Here is a 20,045-nt window from a genome sequence, read left to right on the forward strand (position 1 = left end):
CTATTTTAATTTTTTAACTACAACCCACAGTATTGTTGCAGTTTAGTTGCAATAGTAAGTAAAAATAAAAAACCCTCTTCTACTCTTTGGTGTTTCCGGCAGTATCTTCCGCCGTTACGCCGCCGTCAACTACCATAGAACTTCCACTCAAAAAACTCAGTCATTTTCTTATAAATCATTTTGAACCTTAATTTTTGTAAAAGTTTAATTCTGTACTTGCTTTTGAGTTTGTCATTTCGCATGAGGTCAATATCCTGATTTTGACTTGGTCAAGATCTGCTTCAAATTTTGGGATCCACAGCTTTTTTGCTGATCTACGGCTGCTTCATATATCAGTCTGATTTTAGTCTCCGTAAGTTCACTTTAATTCGTATCTTAAGTTTATATCATTTGCTTCAGCTAAGTTTTGTGCTAAAATGATCTGTTGCTTTTGATGATTTTTTTGATCTTGTTGTGTTGTTTCTAGTTTAGATCTCACTAAATTAGTCAAAATTAGTCAAAAATTTTGACTTGAAACTGAACATGCTGAAGGAGTCGATGCCCTTGATTTTGACCGACTCAGTTGGTTTACTTGAACTGTTGTTCTTTCTGGTATGAAGTAAGGAGTATGTTTGAATATAGATTTAGATCTGTAGTTAAGAATTTACGGGTTCATCCGAATAGCTTTGGCTCGAACGCCGAGGCAGATCTAGAATTTGAACTCTACAGGTTCAACCTTTAATGTTCTTAGCATTGAATCTAAATATTTTTAAAATTATGAGTTTAGACCCACTGGGTACAGATAAACCTAGTGTTAATATGCTGCATTTGCCTTTGCTCGAACCCTGTGTATATGTGTTAAAAAAATCCACTTAATAAGTAATAGAGTTTGGACGCAGTAAATCAAATGGGCTGTGGTAGAATTCTGAACTTGAACCTATAATGTTCATATCCTGGATTTGCGTTTGCCCATATAACGGTTGATGGGTTAAGATTTGTTGGTTTTGTGAGTCATTCTTTTAAAGTTAGGATATTACTGAAATGTTGAGTACTGTTAAACGTCGATTAGTGGATCAATTTTAAAGGTAGAAATAATGACTTGTACTTGTATATTAAAGTGCTTCTTGTTTAATTGCAGGCCCTGTAAGAAAGCTTTTTCCATGAAATGGATTTCGGTTGTAAAATTTTGTGAGCTTCTGAGAAATTTCGTAGAGAAATAAGCTGATATTCTTGCTTTTTAGATGGAGTCGAACATGGAGGAAGCACTAAAAGCTAAAGCAAATGCTGAAAGGAGATTTGTGGAGAAAGACTTTGTGGGTGCAAAACATTATGCTTTAAAAGCTCAGATGATGTATCCCCATTTGGAAGGAATATCGCAAATGGTAGCAACATTTGGAGTGCATAGTGCTGCAGAGACGAAGGTTAATGGAGAATTTGATTTCTATGCAATACTGGGTTTAGATCCCTCTGCAGACAAGTCTAAGCTGAAGAAACAGTATAAGAAGATGGCTGTGTTGCTCCATCCAGATAAAAATAAAAGTGTTGGAGCTGATGTTGCATTTAGACTTGTTTCTGAAGCATGGACGGTGTTGTCCGATGGTGCCAAAAGAAGCTCTTACGATCACAGGAGAAGTTTGTTTACTCTGCATGCCGCTGGTGTTGGAAGCTATGACAGTTACTCCAATTCTTCAGTTTCTCATAACAGGCTTGATACATTTTGGACGGTTTGTACCTCTTGTCACGTTCAGTATGAATATCTTAGGAAGTACCTGAATAAAAGACTGTCCTGTAAGAATTGCCGTGGTGTTTTCATAGCTGTGGAAACAGGTTTGGCCCCAGTTAATGGTTCCTATCCCTATAGCTCTTGGTCTAATGGATATGGAAGCCATGGTTGCGGGGTTACATATGTCCCAACAACATCTGTTTATCCTGCAAATAATGGGGTCTCAGGACATCATTCTGGACATGGTTCTGAGCATGTCTCTAATTTGTCCTTTCAATGGAGCTCCAGCCCTGGAAATTCCGCTGCTGTTTTAGATCCCAATGGATCCACAGCTGTCAGTTTTTCGAACCAGGCAGGTAGGAAAATCACCAGAAGAAGAGGCAGGGGGAAGCAAGATATGAAAAAGGTGGTGAGCAATGTGGTTCTTAACGGGTATTCTGTGTGCAATGAACAAATACCCCGCAGGCCTGGTAGACCTGCTAAGAAGATAAAAATTGATCTTGAAGGTACATGTGGCTATAGTAATGGTGAAGTGGCTCCAAAAACTGCTGGAGAAGTTAAAATGGCTGATGGAAATGGGTACGGGAATTTGAAACAAAATGCTAAGCTTCCTACTCCCACTGAAGCTTCAATAAGAAGATTTTCAGCTGCTCCTGCATTTGATGCAAGACGGTTATTAATTGACAAGGCAAGAGCAGAAATCCGCAAGAAACTGGAAGAGATCAAGTTGGCTTCAGAAGCTGCTGTTGCAGAGGCCCAGAAGAAGAGAAAGGCGGATGCTGAGTTTGGTGAATCAAGTGAAAGACCTAAGATGGTCGCACAGGAAAATGCTGTTCATCAGTCAGAACTGAGGAAAACTGGGTCAATGACAATAATAGTCCCAGATTCTGACTTCCATGATTTTGACAAGGATAGATCAGAGGATAGCTTCAAACCTAAGCAGATATGGGCTTTATATGACGAGGAAGATGGTATGCCTCGCTTGTATTGCTTGATCCGCGAAATCATCTCTGTGAAGCCATTCAAAGTTCATATCAGCTACTTGAGTTCGAAATCAGATAGCGAATTTGGGCTGGTAAATTGGTTGGATTCTGGTTTTACCAAGTCTTGTGGAAATTTTAGGGCCTTTAACTCTGAAATCGTTGAGCATGTGAACATATTTTCTCACCTGCTAAGTAGGGAGAAAGCTGGAAGGGGTGGTTGTGTTAGAATCTACCCAAAAAGTGGAGACGTTTGGGCTGTATACCGAAATTGGTCACCGGATTGGAACAGAACAACCCCAGCTGAAGTAAGGCACCAGTATGAAATGGTTGAGGTTCTTGATGATTATTCTGAAGATATTGGTGTCTGCGTTACTCCTTTGATTAAATTAGATGGGTTCAAGACAGTATACCGTAGAAACACAAACAAGGATGCCATTCGATTGATTCGAAGAAGAGAGATGTTACGATTTTCACATCAGGTGCCATCTTGCTTACTGAAAGGTGAAGGAATGAACTTGCCTGAGGGGTGCTGGGATCTTGACCCTGCTGCAACTCCAGATGATTTGCTTCAGCGAGTAACTGACGAAGAGGAGGAAATACCTCGTGAAGCTGAAAGCTCAGCGAGATTTGATCTAAATGAGACATCTCAGGCTGAAACCAAAATGTTGATTGAAGAAAAGCTTAGACAACCAGAGTACTCTGGTGTTTCTAACGAGCTCCACAGCACTAGATGTGGTTTGCAGATTCAAGATATCTCAAATGAACCAGAAAACCTCTTCAGGCTTTCCACTGAGCTTCCTCAATCTATGAAGGAAGTTCATACTTGCGAAGAACCAACCATAACGGAAAATTTCTCTGACCAGGTGAGTATCTTCGGGCTGTAATGGAAGTATAAGTGAAGGAAAGGCCAAGGGAAAGAGAATAAAGATCATCGGTCCTTTTCATTAATCATTCTAACAGTATCGGGATTCTAAATGTATAGATTTAAACACAGCGAAGAGTGATTCTCAAAATATTAGATAGCTCGCAGGATCAAAGCGATCCTTAACACATGCCTCCATTGTTCTAGGTGGGCTATAGGTCTGATAATCGACATGTAATGGTAATTCTTCTTCTACTTTAGCTGTTTATTATGTCCCAGTTTAGTGACTAGAATGTTGATGCATTTACTTGATGTGCTACTTCTCAGGAACTGCAGTGTTATAAGCATCAGTCATTTCCTTGAAATACCCAACTGCCATTGTTTAAATTTCAATTCTATCTTTACATGGTTTCTCTTTAGTGGCAACTAATATTTCCTCCCAACCACATATGCCTTGTGATTGGTTTATGGGGCAAAAACATGTTTCTAAAACTACAAAAGAAGCTCATACCCTATTTTATGTAGTACTACAACAACATACCCAGTGTGGTCCCTCAAATGGAGTTTGGAGAGGGTAGAGTATATGCACACCTTACCCCTGCCTTTAAAAAGACAGAGAGGTTGTTTCCGGAAGACCCTATTTTATGTAGTACAAGGAGATAAAATATAGGTTCCTAAAACCATAAAAGTCCAATGTTTATTTTTGTCTAAGAAAAAACTAAAGAAAAGGAAGGATAGCGCATTACTCCTATTATTTTTATAATGGTTTATACCATTTAATAACTAGAGCAGTTTGAAAAATGGAATCACACAAGCTTAGGCCGAAATGAGGGATGCGATAAAAATTGGAACGGAGTATAATTTTTACACTACCGGTACATATAACTTGAACCTTTATGAGAATATAGACCAAGCTGTATTGTTTTTTTTCACAAAATATCGCTTTTGACAAATTTTGACAAGATAACCATAAACAAAATCTCCCTTTGAACAAATATCCTCTACTTTGCCGCATCAAACATTTACACTGCATTTATCATTCGTAGCTATACTTTCAGCAAATTTACCATTCGTAGCTATATTTGAATTTTATAGCAAATCGATGAAATCAGAGATTAATTGTTTTGAATTAAAATAAGAGAGCAATAAGCTTTCATAGCTCAATTGGTTAGAGCACCGGCTTAGTTAACGGAGATCTTGAGTTTGACTCTCAACAACAACAACAACAACAATCCAGTATAATCCCACTAGTGGAGTTTGGGGAGGGTAGTGTGTACGCATACCTTACCCCTACCCTGGGGTAGAGAGGCTGTTTCCGATAGACCATCGGCTTCCTCCCTCCAAGAACTCCCCACCTTGCTCTTGGGGTGACTCGAACTCACAATCTCTTGGTTGGAAGTGGAGGGTACTCACCACTAGAGTAACCCACTCTCAACAAAAATATTTTATTTTTCTGTATTTCTCTATTTCGCCTTAGTTGTATTCGTTGCGCGAACAAATACAGTCGATACAAGTTGTATCATTTGTATACACCCTTGTATTTCGCCGATACACATTGTATTTGTTGCGCGAATGAATACATTTGACACATTATGTATTCGTTGCGCGTTTGAATACAAGTGATACTGGTTAGTAGCAATTAAATAATAGCTACGTATGATAATTAGGTAAATTATAATTACTAGGCTCTAAATTAGATGGCCGGCTTGAGGCCGAAGAAAGTAAAGCATTGGCTTGAGGCCCTCAAATTCTAGGGCCCCCAAAATTTCTTATAGTTAGCTTTATGGTTTAAAGATATTTAGAAAATATTGAAATTTTTAGAGAAGAAAAGGTAAAAAGCATTTGTAAACTTTATAATTCATGTGGACCCTCCCCAGAAAAAGCTCAAAGAAAATGAGAGCATAGTGAACGATTACTGAAATGAAATGCATATAAAAATTTGATTTATTGGCAATACAAGTTTCCTTCTAATCTTGTCTTCCTAATTCATATTCATACTTATGCTCTTTCTTTTCTTTTATCGTAAGCATTTTTATATTGTGTCAAACAAAAAAGTACATTTATTAATTTGAATTGCATATTCCTTCCATCCTAATTTATGACAGGCTGTCCTTTAAAACTTGTTGTCTAGAAAATATGAGTCATGTTGTTAGAAATTTAAAAAAAAAATTGAAACTTTAATACAATCACAATCTCAAAAAGGCGCTCTTATTAAAGTATTACCAAGAGAGTGTTCTTTTCAATAGTGAAACTAATCAAAATCTTATATAAGATCAACATTGTTTCAAGAAAAATAAATGGATTAGCTTTATTATCAATTGAAAAATATTTATTGAAGAAATCAATTATAAGATATTAATTACTCATTTCAAAATCTAGAAAATAAAATTTACAAATAAAATATAAATGAAATTTTATTTAAAATATTTAAGGCCTTTTCTTAAAGCTTCGCTTTAGGCCCCCATTTATATTGAACCGCCCTTGCTAAACTATAGTTGTTTATAAAAATTCCTCGTCAAGTTACCTGATAGGCCTAGAGTTCAAAGCTCCCATTCATATTTTCCCCAAAAAAAAAAACCCTATAACCCGACTTGAAATATAATGGCACTGAAAATTTTATTCTTACTAATTCGAAAAACCAAAAGATGGTACTATAAGGGTGTTTGGCAAAACTTATAAGGTGAACTTTTGGCTTATATAAATATCCAAAATGCTTATAAGTCAAGTGTTTATAAGTTAAAATCAACCATAAATTATAAGTCGGTCACTCTCAACTTGTAAAGTTTTACTTATAAGCATTTTTAATTCAATTAAGACTTTTTATAATCAGCTAAAGGGTCTATGTTATGAATATATTATATTATGGATGTTCATTTAGTACTCCGTTGTAAATAAGCTTCCTGAAGAAGTTTATCCATATGAGACTCCGCCATAAATATGCTTATCTATTTAGTACTCTATTGGAAATAAGCCTCCTGAAGAAGCTTATCCTTTCGGTACTCCGCTATGGATAAATATTACCAATGATAGAAGATTATCTATATCTTACACAACAGCTTACAAGCAGCTTACACAGCAGCTTACAAGCAGCTTACACAGCAGCTTGCAGCAGCAGCTTACACAGAAGCTTGCAGTAGCAGCTTACACAGCAGCTTGCAGTAGCAGCTTACACAACAACTTCATTTCTTCTATAAATAGAGGAGAATTCAGTTCATTATGTACAGAAGTTTGAAGTTTGAATAATATATCAGTTTCTCTCTATACTTGTCTTTACTTTACAGTCTTTATTTTATAACACGTTATCAGCACGAGACTCTGCCATCTCGAAAAAATACTTTGAAAGTATCAGAGGTACGAACTTTCTTTTTCTAAATAATGTCAAATCTTTCTAAACTTGAGTTTGTATCCCTGGATATATCAGAAAAAAGCTACATGTCTTGGGTGCTTGATGCCGAAATTCATCTTGATGTGATGGGTCTGGCAGACACCATCAAAGATAAAAATCAGGCATCAAACCAAGACCGTGCCAAAGCAATGATATTCCTACGCCATCACCTTGATGAGGGCCTGAAAATGGAATATCTTACTGTTAAAGATCCAGTCATACTGTGGAGTAATTTGAAAGATAGATATGACCACCTGAAGATGGTCGTTCTTCCACATGCACGTTATGATTGGACTCATCTAAGGTTATAAAATTTTAAATCTATCAGTAAGTATAATTCTTCTATGTTCAGAATTATTTCCCAATTGAAACTATGTGGTGATAATATTACTGATCATGATATGTTGGAGAAAACTTTTACCACTTTTCATGCCTCGAATATGCTCCTGCAGCAGCAATATCGAGAGATGGGATTCAAAAAGTATTCTGAACTTATCTCACATCTTCTTGTGACCGAGCAATATAATGGGCTATTAATGAAAAATCATGAAAGCCGACCTACTGGTTCTTGTCCATTCCCTAAAGTGAATGAGACGAACTTCCACCAAGCTAAACGTGGAAGAGGACGTGGCCCCAGTCGTGGTCATGGCCGTGGTCGGGGAGAAAACTCTAATCGTGGTAATAATAATGCACCAAAGAACCCTCCTCACCACCAGCAGTGGAAAAGGAAGGAACAAAAGCATGAAGCGGTGCAAGCAGCAAAGCCAGAAAATGCATGCTATAGATGTGGAGAAAAAGGGCACTGGTCACGTACATGTCGTACGCCAAAGCACCTGGTTGAGCTATATCAAGCTTCCCTGAAGAAGACAGAGAAAAATGCTGAAACAAATTTTATTTCTGAAGATAATTTAGACTTCATGCATTTGGATGTAACTGATTACTTTGCACTCCCAGAAGGAGAAACAAGTCATGTGATTGGTAGTGAATCTGTAGAGATATAAATATTTTAATTTTTGTTATTTGTAGTAGATAGTATAGTTATGTAATTGTTGTACATAAATAAAAGTTATAATGTTTACTATCATATTTATTTTGTTTATGTCATTTTGAAGAATATGGATAATCCTCAAATCATGTTTGGATCAAATACCAATCATGAAGATATTTGTGTAGTTGATAGTGGAACAACTTATGCCATATTCAAAGATCAGAAATAACTTTCTTACTTGCATAAGGAAAAAGAAAATGTTTCTACAATTTCTGATAATATAAGTTTGATTGAAGGCTCCGGAAGAGCTATTGTATTTCTGTCTAAGGGAACAAAACTTATTATTGACAATGCATTGTACTCCTCCAAGTCCCGAAGAAACTTGTTGAGTTTTATAGATATCCGCCGAAATAGGTATCATATTGAGACAATAGATGAAATAAATGTGGAATATCTTTGTATTACAAAGAATATTTCTGGCCAGAAATGCATTGTAGAAAAGTTACCGACTTTATCTTCTGGCTTATATTATTCAAAGATTAGTACAGTTGAAGCACACTCTATCGTAAACCAGAAGTTTACTGATTCAAATACTTTTGTGCTTTGGCATGGCCGTTTGGGCCATCCTGGATTAATAATGATGAGGCGAATTACTAAAAATTTGAGTGGGCATCCATTAAAGAACCTGGAGATTCTTACAAATAATGAATTTTCTTGTGATGCTTGTTATCAAGGCAAAATGATCACTAGACCATCACCAATGAAGGTTGGCATTGAGTCCCCTACCTTCTTAGAACGTATACATGGGGATATATGTGGATCTATTCACCCACCAAGTGGGTTGTTTAGATATTTTATGGTCCTAATAGATACATCTTCAAGATGGTCTCATGTGTGCCTATTATTATCTCGCAACCTGGCGTTTGTAAAGTTATTAGCCCAAATAATTTGATTAAGGGCACAATTCCCAGATTATCCTATAAAGTCTATTCGCCTTGATAATGCTGGAGAATTCTCATCTCAAACTTTTGATGATTACTGTCTATCAGTTGGGATAAAAGTTGAACATCCGGTAGCTTATGTTCATACTCAAAATGGCCTTGCAGAGTCATTTATTAAACGACTGCAATTGATAGCAAGACCACTATTTATGAAAACAAAATTGCCCACTACTGTTTGGGGCCATGCTATCTTGCATGCAGCATCCCTTATCCGTCTCAGACTAACACATTATAATAAATATTCTCCGTCACAATTAGTTTTTGGTCATGAACCAAATATTGCCCATCTACAAATTTTTGAATGTGCTGTATATGTGCCAGTAGCACCACCACAGCGCAGTAAGATGGGCCTCCAAAGAAGGTTAAAAATATATATTGGGTTTGAATCACCCTCTATTATTCGCTATCTTGCACCATTGACGGGAGATTTATTTACTGCTCGATTTACAGATTGTCGATTTGATGAAACAAATTTCCCACAATTAGGGGGAGAGAAAAAGGAAATCAAAAGAGAAATTGTGTGGAAAGTTTCATCATTATCTCGCTTTGTTCCACGTACCCATATATGTAATCAGGAGGTCCAGAAGATCATCCATTTACAGAATATAGCAAATTAAATGCGAGACGCATTTACTGATTTGAAAAGGATAACTAAGTCACATATCCCTGTAGAGAATGTGCCTATCCGAATTGATGTCCCAGCAGGACCATCTATTAGCATGAGAACTAGTGAACCTAAAGCACGCCTGAAGCGTGGTAGGCCTATGGGTTCTAAGGATCGAAATCCTAGAAAAAGAAAATCGATAAATAATCAAAATGATATTATGAAGGGATCTCCTGAAGATACCCAAGATCTGATTAGTTATGAGATTCCTGAAGAAATCAATAAACCCGAGACTCAAGTGAGCGAAGAACTTTTAATAAGTTCTACTGGTGATGAGATTAATTTAAATCGATCTGAAATAGTGGTGGATAATATTTTTGCATATAATGTTACACTTAACATTATGCAAGATAATGAGGATTTTGAACCCCGATCTGTTGAAGAATGTCAACAAAGATCTGATTGGCTAAAATGGCAAGGGGCAATTCAATCAGAATTGAACGCACTTGCTAAAAGAGAGGTCTTTGGACCAGTAGTCCAAACACCTGCTGGTATAAAACCAGTTGGTCATAAATGGGTTTTTGTGCGAAAAAGGAATGAGCAAAATGAAGTTGAAAGATACAAGGCTCGCCTTGTCGCACAAGGATTCTCACAACGACCTGGAGTCGATTATGAAGAAACATATTCACCCGTTATGGATGCCATAACATTTCGATATCTCATCAGTTTAGCCTTACGTGAAAGGCTTGAAATACATATGATGGATGTGGTTACAACTTATTTGTACGGGTCACTTGATAATGAGATTTACATGAAAATCCCTGAAGGATTTAAAATGCCTGAAGCATATTCAAAATCTCGGAAAATGTACTCAATCAGATTACAAAGATCTTTGTACGGTTTAAAGCAATCTAGGCGCATGTGGTATAATCGCCTCAGTGAATATTTGCTGAAAGAGGGTTACATAAATGATGTTATTTGTCCATATATTTTTATAAAGAAAATGGCTTCAGAATTTGTTATACTTGCTCTTTATGTTGATGACATAAATCTTGTTGGAACTTCAGAAGAGCTCCAAAAGGCAATTGAATATCTTAAGAAAGAATTTGAGATGAAAGATCTTGGAAAGACAAAACTTTGTCTTGGTCTGCAAATTGAATATTTAGCAGACGGGATCTTTATCCATCAATCTGCCTATACAGAAAGGGTCTTAAAACGCTTTTACATGGACAAAGCGCACCCATTGAGTACACCAATGGTTGTTCGATCACTTGAAGTAAATAAGGACCCGTTCTGACCTCCAGAAGAGGATGAGGAACTCCTGGGTCCTGAAACACCCTATCTCAGTGTAATTGGTACACTTATGTATCTTGCTAATGCTACAAGGCCTGACATAGCATTTTTTGTTAATTTACTAGCAAGATATAGCTCTTCTCCTACACAGAGACATTGGAATGAGATTAAGCATATATTGCGATATTTAAAGGGAACTCTTGATATGGGTTTGTTTTATGCTAACAAAGATAGTGCAGATCTTGTTGGTTATGCAGATACAGGTTATTTATCTGATCCCCATAAAGTTAGATCTCAAACAGGATACGTGTTTACATGTGGAGGTACTATCATATCATGGCGCTCCACAAAACAATCTATTATTGCTACTTCTTCAAATCATGCTAAAATAATAGCTATTCATGAAGCAAGTAGGGAATGCGTATGGTTGAGATCAATAATTCATTTTATTCGAGAAAAATGTGGTTTGGAATGTGAGAAAAGACCCACAGTTTTATACGAAGACAATGCTGCATGCATAGCCTAATTGAAGGGAGGATTTATAAAAGGAGATAGAATGAAGCACATTTCACCAAAATTATTCTACACACACGATCTTCGGAAAAATGGTGACATTGATGTGCAACAAATCCGTTCAAGTGACAATCCAGCAGATTTATTCACCAAATCTTTACCAACTTCAACTTTTGAGAAGATGGTATACAAGATTGGAATGCGGAGACTTAAATATTTGAAACAAGGTTTTCATCAGGGGAGTAAAATACGCGATGTACTCTTTTTTTCTTATTAATATTTTTTCCCACATGGTTTTCCTTATAAGGTTTTTAATGAGGTAGTTAGCAATGCGTATTACTAAATATGTGTACTCTTTTTCCTTCACTAGGATTTTTTTCCCACGGGATTTTTCCTAGTAAGGTTTTAACGAGGCACATTATCTTTTAATGAACATCCAAGGGGAGTGTTATGAATATATTATATTATGGATGTTCATTTAGTACTCCGTTGTAAATAAGCTTCCTGAAGAAGTTTATCCATATGAGACTCCGCCATAAATATGTTTATCTATTTAGTACTCTATTGGAAATAAGCCTCCTGAAGAAGCTTATCCTTTCGGTACTCCGCTATGGATAAATATTACCAATGATAGAAGATTATCTATATCTTACACATCAGCTTACAAGCAGCTTACACAGCAGCTTACACAGCAGCTTACAAGCAGCTTACACAGAAGCTTACAAGCAGCTTACACAGAAGCTTGCAGTAGCAACTTACACAATAGTTTGCAGTAGCAGCTTACACAGCAGCTTCCTTTCTTCTATAAATAGAGGAGAATTCAGTTCATTATATACAAAAGTTTGAAATTTAAATAATATATCAGTTTCTCTCTATACTTATCTTTACTTTACGGTCTTTATTTTATAACAGTCTATACTTTTTCTCTTACAATAATTACTTATTTGGGAGATAGTCAAATAGGTTTATTTTATTGCTGGTAGTACATAGTACGAATTACACCTTCGTAAAATGGGCTAGCGATATGTGAATTAAGGGAGGAATCAATAGAGGCAACGACTTTATGCTACGACGACCGAACTTGAAGAAAGTTGAGAAGATCAAAACCAGTTGGCGTGACAAAGAAAAACCAAAAATGAATCCTCAAATCTGGCACAAAGTTGCTGCTATTTCTGGTAAAACTACTTCTCTTTGGATACTCCACCATGTCAATTTCTTATGTTTTGCATTTGTCATAGCTCCTATCTTGAAAAATCTTTTTTGGGTTTAAAGAATTTTTAACTTAGAAAATTGTAAGCTGTGGAAAACAGGTGTAGCTGCTCTTGGGTTAGGAACTTATGGAGCTCATGTCTTCAAGCCCAAAAATCCCACTTACAAAGAGGTTCTTGTTTTCTTTTTACTCTTTTTTCCCAATTTTTTTAGATGAAAATTCTTTTTTCCATCATTTCGTGTAGGGAATTTTTTTTCTAATTTTTGGATTATTTTGTTGCAATTGGTAATTAAAGGTGTGGAATACTGCATCACTGTACCATTTGGTTCACACTGCTGCCCTTGTTTCTGCTCCTATCACTAAACATCCAAACATTGTGAGTTTCCTAACAGCATATTTATCTTTGTGACCTATTTAAAGCCTTCAACTTTGCTGGGTGATGGATATAATCTGTTTTTTTTCCCTCTTCCTCTTTTTGGTTGTAGTTTGGAGGACTGCTAACTGGTGGAATTATCGCTTTCTCTGGAACGTAAGGACTTCTAGTTCAGTGGTTTGATTTTGTCACATTGTCCAACTTCTATAATACGAATGCCAAAAGGATCTTTTTCTAGGTTTTATCTAGGTGAGAGTATCTGTGAATAAATCTATATGTGAATTTGTAAGATAGCAGCCCGGTGCACTAAGCTCCCGCTATGCGCGGGTCCGGAGAAGGGCCGGACCACAAGGGTCTATTGTACGCAGCCTTACCCTGCATTTCTGCAAGAGGCTGTTTCTACGGCTCGAATCCGTGACCACATGATAGCAACTTTACTAGTTACGCCAAGACTCCCCTGAATTTGTAAGATGATTGACACTAAATTGAGTGGAAGTCTAGTTAAATAAATTCATCCTGAAATTTGCAGTGTTATGCAAATTGAAGTACTCTCGCCTAACCAAATGAAGGGTGGTTTGGCATATAAAAGTCAAATTGTCCAATCTCTGGTTAAATTCGGACAAAGTATGGAGTTTTAAGAAAAAAATTCAAAACTATATAGTAAGAAATATAATAGATCATAGTTTTAAAAATTTTAAAGTATTCTGAAAATGTTTAAGCAAATCTTGGTCAAAGGAAAGCTTATATGACTCTCTAAATGGTAACAATAATGTCATAGAAGACGGAATGATAGAGTATAATTATCTTAGTTAGAATCTTCTTATTTAGGATAGAGACCGTATGCCCGTGTATGATATGTGAGGTTTAGAGATTTCTTGTTTCAAAGAAAATTTGTTTTAAAAGAAAAATTATTTAGTTTCAGAACGAACTCTGCCTGAATAGAGCAGAATGAATACAAAGGATTAATTTTTGCTTTTGGTTCCGGCGAACGAATAGTCATTGAGTCATCCTCCTTCAACACAACACATACAAAAAGACATCAAATAATTAGTGAACCTTAGAGATAGAGGGAGATATTTCTATAATTAGTTCATTACTCTTCTATTTTTCTATCTCCCATCTAAAAGCAAACACAACTAGTTTGGAATTGAAGGAGTAGTTGATTGAATGATTGCTCATAATTGGCATCCTTTGGTGTTTGCTGTTAATTAGCAATACTTGGTTTGTAGAAAATGTACATGAAAACATAATGTTCATGGTCTACTGATGGTGCCTGAATGATCATATCCACCATTTTTATTCATGAGATTTATTTTTTTGGGGTACCTGAATGTTGATAAAATATTGTAGTATGTATTTACTTGTGAATGAGGTATTTGGATCATATGTGATCTTAAACAAACTTTCAACATTTGGTGGTCAATACATCTTCACTTTAGTAACTGAGTGTTTCTTGACAAAACTAAAATGCTGGTTGGTCTGCAGGTGCTATGCAGTTGCACTTCTCGAAGACAGGAAATACTCAACCTTAGCTCCCTTCGGTGGCTTTGCGTTTATTGCTGCTTGGGCAAGTTTATTGTTTTAGGAGAATGAATGTCCAGACTTACCACATCGAACTTGAAGTTACTAAACTTGATTGATACTGCAGATTTAATGAGCGCGTTGTGAATCAGACTTGCTCGTGACACTTCCCTGTTTCACTTTCAATCAACAGGAATGAAACTGGTGGAAATTTCCTGTAAGCATCATTTGACAGTTCTTGAATGTGTAAAAGAGATATTAAGTTCAATATACTGTATGCTTCATATAGACTATTCGCTCATGTATGTTGGTATTAAGCACCAAAATTGATTTTGAAATTTCCTAATACGAAGTTAACAATAAATTCAGGCTTTGATATTGATTTATAATGGTGCATGAGCCTGAGTTTTATCTGTATAGCAAGCGGAGTCACCCGGGTCAATTAAGCCGAGGTATGACAGTTGAGTTCATTTAACTCGTATTTTGTTTTAAATATGAATTTTAGCTTGTTTACAAGGACAAGCTGAAATTGCATTGTATGAGTAAAGAAGCACCAAATAATGATAAATTAGTGCATGTCACTATTGCATGACAAGCAGCTGATATCTCAGACTTTCAGTAGCAAAAATGGGTACAACATATTGAATTCCAATTACTCAAAATCCAGAATATAGTCAGCTGGTTAATGCCCGGGACTATCTTTCTTGGCTTAAATGATGAACCTCAACTTGGCATTAACAGATTGAAAAGCAATAAGCACTAGGGCATATACTCGTAATGGCAAGAATTATAACCTGTAACCAAACAAAATGTAAAAGTTAGCTGATGTGGTTTTATACCAAGTATGGAATTAGTGAAAAAAATAAAAATAAAAAGCAATTACTAATAAAAGTAAAGTTACCTAATAACACAGGATAGTATATAAGATGATGCAGATCCATGCTGAGCTTAGCATAAAGGGTTTCACATGGGCTCATGGTCTCTTTTTCTCTTTAAACTTTAACATGGTTGGAGACTTGGAGTCTTTTTTTTAAAAAAATTATATATAGTGAAAACAGCCTCTTCCATAAATGACTGCGTACAATAGACCCTTATGGTCCAGCTCTTCTCCGGACCCCGCAGATAGCGGGAGCTTAGTGACCGGGCTGCCCTTTTATACATAAGGGAAGGGGAAATGGGGGAGAGGATTAGAAGGCGGAGAATCAAACTCCTCACCAACAAGGTGAAAGCTCACATGACAAACCAACTGAGCTACTGAGATTTCCCAGACTCTTCTACTTTTGGATACGCTTTCATGTGATAGCATGACCTAGACATTCCTTTAGACACAAGATAGGTTTTTCCTTTTACTTTGCTTTTTCAATTTATTCTAAACTAGATGTCATTGGTGTATTTGGATATTGAACTAAGAATTCCTCTTAGATATACTGTTTTAAATTTATAAAAGGCAACTCTGCAAAAGATGCTATGCATATTTTTTACGTTTGCAGAGAAGGAATGAAAACAGAATAAGGACTAAGATACTTACTAGGATCAACTTGAGTAATCATAGCAGCATTATTGAAGAAACAACTTCCACCTTTCTTCTTATACTTCTGAAAGTAATTATTAAAGGCATAAGAAGCATGGTCTTTCACAGTATTTGGGTAATAGCAAACTTGGTCCTTTTGAATCTTGCTACAATCTGCACCCCCTTTTCCACATGCCCAATCTAATGCCACCTGCAACTCATTGTCTGGTGTTTGCTCATCTGCTATGCACCATTCTTCTAGCTGTCCATTCACTATTTTCATCCATATTTGAAAATAAAAGAAAAGGCGAAAATAAAATGAGACTATCAATAATAACAAACTATTACATGCCCAGTGTGATACCACAGGTGGGATCTAGGGAGGGTAGCGTGTACGCATATTTTACTTCTATCTTGTGTGAGGTAGAGAGGTTGATTCCAATAGACCCTCATCTTAGGGCACAAAGAATCCCGCGTTCACGCAGGGTCGGTGGAAGTGCCGCACCCAAAGGGGTGTGATGTAGGCAGCCTACCTTGACGCAAGCATCAGTGATTGATTTCACGGCTCGAACCCCTGACCTATAGGTCACACGGAGACAACTTGACCGATAGACCCTTAGCTTAAGAAAACAAAATGAGACTATCAAAGGATACTAAATCTAAAACTTAATCTTCTGAATGCAAATAAGTTGAGTTTTACCTGAATTTTTTGTAACAAACATCAAAAGCAGTAGAGGAAGAAAAACTCTTGGGATAATTGACATACTTCTCCTCTGTAGCAAAGTAAGAGAGACTTGCTTTGGGGGTTTGGAGAGGGTGGTGGGGATAGTGGTGCTCACTGACAGTTATCTAGATTTATAATGTAAAATATGCACAATTTTTTGTAAAATATTTTGGTGTTATTTGATGAAGTGGGATGCTATCCAGGCTTCACATGATGGGTAAACCAATAAAATTTGTTTTTTACTAAAGTTGTTTTAATATTTTATTAGAAGAGATTCTAATTTTGAAACTTTAAAAATCTCACAGCTTTCCAATTGATAGCTAGAGTTGCCAACTTCAACATGGTAGCATATAAAAAGACTAAATGAATAACAAGACATCTTCACTTCTGCTGTTTTTGTACCAAGTAGAAAAGAGTGAAAATTGTATTCTTACAAAGATTTAGTAGGCGTCTGACATAAAAATTGTAATTTTTGGAAAAAAATAAGATTTGGAGTTAAGTTGAAAAATTGTATTTGAAATTTGAAATTATGTTTGGACATGCATTTCACTTGAAAAAATATTACAGATTTGTGAGTGGGGAAAGAGAAATTTTTGAAAAAGTAGTTTTTGAAAAACTCATTTTCGAATTTTTTTAAAAAACTTGCAAAATTTCATGGACAAACACATTTTTGAATTACTATTATTTTTTTGAAAAAAAAGGAAAAATTTCTGATGGACAAACGGGCATGTGTTATCTCAGTTGTTCATTGTATTACTTAAACAGATAAAAGCACTAGGCTAAATTCTAATTAAGATACGGAGGATTAAATTCAAAATAAAGAAGAGTGAAGCAACAAGAAAGAGATTTGATATTCTCCTAATTTAATACTTGCGTATGGTAGGAGTTGTCGTCGTTGTCTTACTAAAGGCGTCACGAGTTCAAATACATGAGAATATTACATAAATGCAAGGTAAACTAAAGTATGTGATACGATCCGATTTAATCCAGTTGTTTAACTCGACCGTGAATTCAGTGCTTGGGACTTGTTTGAGTTTTTCATTAGGCAAAAGAGATGATGTGATCATGGTGATTCGTATATTTGATAGTATTGCTTAGGTAAAAGAAAAAAAAAGAAGTAAAAATAACATCTATTCAAAGTGACCCATTGTAGCCATTTGAGCTTTTTCTCCGCATTCTTACTATCACGTGTTGTGCCCTTTATTATATTGTTTCTTACACATATGCATGAGTGAAAAGTGGTTATTGATGAAAGTTGATGATTTTAGCACTGCAGACACTTGAGCGGATATTATTGGATTGATGAGGTTATGATTTGGATCGGGTTCCACCACAGAACAATTGATTAATGATCATTATTTATATAATGATCGACGCTTGGATTATGGATTCGTCCCTCCGGAGTCAGGTAATTACCCATGTTACTTTGGGACTTGTGAGCGTAGCTGTGAGATTTGTTGAGAAAAGGATCCCGAGCTACTTTTGTTTAGATTCATGCTATGAATTATACTAAGTATTGTTGCCTGGTATTAGTTTGACCCGTGGATTGAGATAACTATGTATTTTATTTGATTCTCGAAAGCATGCCTAAATTCCGTATGAATTGTATTTTGCGCTTAATTAAGGGGTCGTTTGGTTGGTAGTTTGGAATAATTAATATCCAACATAAAATTTCGTATAAGATAATATAATAATTAGTTGATCACATAAGGAAAATAATATCACAACAAAATTTAGTACAACGTTTGATTATTAAATAATACTTGCAAGATGAAGTTTATGAATTCACCATTAAATATTTATAGTGTTTAATAAATTTCTTAATATAGAGGATACATATATTGAGTTCACATGAACTCGTATGTTGCATTATGAATCCGGCCCTTCATTTAGGTATTATTATAAGCGAGATAAATGTGGAGTAAGATTATAAGGATACTTATACTAATAATACAAAGATTTAAAGATCAAATCTTCCTTTTAGATTAATTAATTTATATATCTATATCTATTCTATATTTATCTATACTTTATTAAAAGCACGAATGCCCTTAGTGAAATGTCGTTCGCCTTTTTTACCCATTAAAAATAGATTTTACACTAGATAAAATAGTCATTTATTTATTTCTCTAATACTTAGAATTAAATATTTAATTATTTTTCTAATATTTAGGATTAGACATTTAATTATTTCCCTAATATTTATAACTTTTTTAGGTTTAGACATTTTGGAGTTTTTTTTTGGCAGCACAATAAATCCTTAACCAAAAATAATAAAATTCTACATAAATATTGCCTTTGTCAACAATTTAGTACAACAATAACTTCCATCAAGTAGTATCAACTAGAAAAAAAATACGATTGTTGAGTCCTCGTCAAAGTCTAGCATATAAAATTATTACATGTACTGGTATCGCAAGTTAAGTTGGTTTCCTCCAACCAAAACATCAGTACTAATCAATTGGTTCTTGATCTAAAGTTTGGATCTTTTTCTTTTTGGAATCTTTAGTTTTCCTTTGTTATGAAGTAAAAGTTGATCTTTTTGTCTATGTTAAACTCTTGTGTATCTTTCATATAGAATCTTTGTGTCTTCATAGTATTGATATGTAAAGAGGTATTGATTATAGAATCTATTTGTTGGTTGATTCTCTATTTGTTAAGGTTTATTAATTCATTAATAACGTCTATATGTTCTCCAGATTCTTTGAAGCACTAGAGTGAAGATAGTATGTGTATTTTTTGTTTCTTTTTCGTTTTTCTATTCTTTGCGTTTATTTTATTTTATTTTTGTATTGATCATGGAATTTTCTAATTCTGCATGTCATGCTTATTTTAGGCATGTTTTAACTTGATAAAAGATCCGGTCAAAAGACACACTCAATTATTAAATTTTCTTTCCTAAATTTGCTATACAGACTAAACTGTAAGAGGATAGTGATAGATTATATAACAATGTTTTATATGTAGTGAGAAATCAATAATTGCAAATATATTTAACCATATATTAACTATTTATTAAAGGAAGATAAACAAACTGATACTTCCATTCCATTGCCTAATGAATCAAAATTACAAAGATGAGAACGAAAGATATCTTTTATATAAATTTCACAATGAGAGTTGCCTAACCTGCTGATATTCCGGCGAAGAGAGTCATTATTTGTGTTGCGTCTTCGAATTCAAGAAAGGGCTTTCCTCTAATCTCTCAAATTATAGGCATTGAAGCGATCGAGAGAAAGTGAGAAAACTATTGCACACGCCCCCCATTCGCCCTTTACTAATATAATAGAAGGTAAGGCAAAAGTAAGAGTGAAACTACGAGCTAAAAGCAAGCGTGCCTGTATGATACCATCCCCACTTAATATGATACTAATTT

The 20,045-nt window shown here is 35.4% G+C and overlaps 3 protein-coding genes across 5 annotated transcripts; 2 read left to right on the forward strand and 1 right to left on the reverse strand.

Annotated features, from left to right (window-relative positions):
• LOC104104474 (uncharacterized) lies at window positions 1–3,940 on the forward strand. Of its 2 annotated transcripts, none has more exons than XM_070181311.1 (2): window positions 1–352; window positions 1,118–3,940. In XM_070181311.1, the coding sequence occupies exon 2, from the start codon at window positions 1,221–1,223 to the stop codon at window positions 3,567–3,569; it is 2,349 nt and encodes a 782-aa protein (XP_070037412.1). In that variant the 5' UTR covers window positions 1–352; window positions 1,118–1,220; the 3' UTR covers window positions 3,570–3,940. The 2 variants fall into 2 exon arrangements, with proteins under 2 accessions (XP_070037412.1, XP_033514134.1); XM_033658243.2 differs by having other exon boundaries at window positions 1,221–3,940.
• Window positions 3,941–12,323: 8,383 nt separating this feature from the next.
• On the forward strand, window positions 12,324–14,799 carry LOC104099756 (uncharacterized). The gene is made up of 5 exons (XM_009606848.4): window positions 12,324–12,506; window positions 12,642–12,712; window positions 12,837–12,917; window positions 13,027–13,070; window positions 14,400–14,799. Exons 1-5 carry the CDS (start codon window positions 12,395–12,397, stop codon window positions 14,497–14,499), a joined length of 408 nt encoding a protein of 135 aa, XP_009605143.1. The 5' UTR covers window positions 12,324–12,394; the 3' UTR covers window positions 14,500–14,799.
• Window positions 14,800–14,999: 200 nt separating this feature from the next.
• Window positions 15,000–19,996, reverse strand: LOC104099757 (PLASMODESMATA CALLOSE-BINDING PROTEIN 5). 2 transcript variants are annotated; one of them, XM_070181312.1, is made up of 3 exons: window positions 19,799–19,996; window positions 15,964–16,218; window positions 15,000–15,229 (listed from the first exon to the last, which is right to left on the reverse strand). In XM_070181312.1, exons 1-3 carry the CDS (start codon window positions 19,824–19,826, stop codon window positions 15,195–15,197), a joined length of 318 nt encoding a protein of 105 aa, XP_070037413.1. In that variant the 5' UTR covers window positions 19,827–19,996; the 3' UTR covers window positions 15,000–15,194. The 2 variants fall into 2 exon arrangements, with proteins under 2 accessions (XP_070037413.1, XP_009605145.1); XM_009606850.4 differs by lacking the exon at window positions 19,799–19,996 and adding an exon at window positions 16,646–16,765.
• Window positions 19,997–20,045: the final 49 nt, after the last annotated feature.

Source organism: Nicotiana tomentosiformis, chromosome 7 (genome assembly GCF_000390325.3).
Source record: "Nicotiana tomentosiformis chromosome 7, ASM39032v3, whole genome shotgun sequence".
NCBI lineage: Eukaryota > Viridiplantae > Streptophyta > Magnoliopsida > Solanales > Solanaceae > Nicotiana > Nicotiana tomentosiformis.

What these genes read in the sequence shown, in the direction of transcription:
- LOC104099757 (XM_009606850.4), bottom strand. Translation starts at nt 16,709, where the DNA reads ATGTCAATTATCCCAAGAGTTTTTCTTCCTCTACTGCTTTTGATGTTT. An exon ending in GTTTGTTACAAAAAATTCAG is followed by an intron (nt 16,219 to 16,645) that starts GTAAAACTCAAC and finishes GGATGAAAATAG; the next exon opens with TGAATGGACAGCTAGAAGAA. An exon ending in GATTACTCAAGTTGATCCTA is followed by an intron (nt 15,230 to 15,963) that starts GTAAGTATCTTA and finishes GTTTGGTTACAG; the next exon opens with GTTATAATTCTTGCCATTAC.
- LOC104104474 (XM_070181311.1), top strand. Translation starts at nt 1,221, where the DNA reads ATGGAGTCGAACATGGAGGAAGCACTAAAAGCTAAAGCAAATGCTGAA.
- LOC104099756 (XM_009606848.4), top strand. Translation starts at nt 12,395, where the DNA reads ATGCTACGACGACCGAACTTGAAGAAAGTTGAGAAGATCAAAACCAGT. An exon ending in AAAATCCCACTTACAAAGAG is followed by an intron (nt 12,713 to 12,836) that starts GTTCTTGTTTTC and finishes TGGTAATTAAAG; the next exon opens with GTGTGGAATACTGCATCACT. An exon ending in ATTATCGCTTTCTCTGGAAC is followed by an intron (nt 13,071 to 14,399) that starts GTAAGGACTTCT and finishes GTTGGTCTGCAG; the next exon opens with GTGCTATGCAGTTGCACTTC.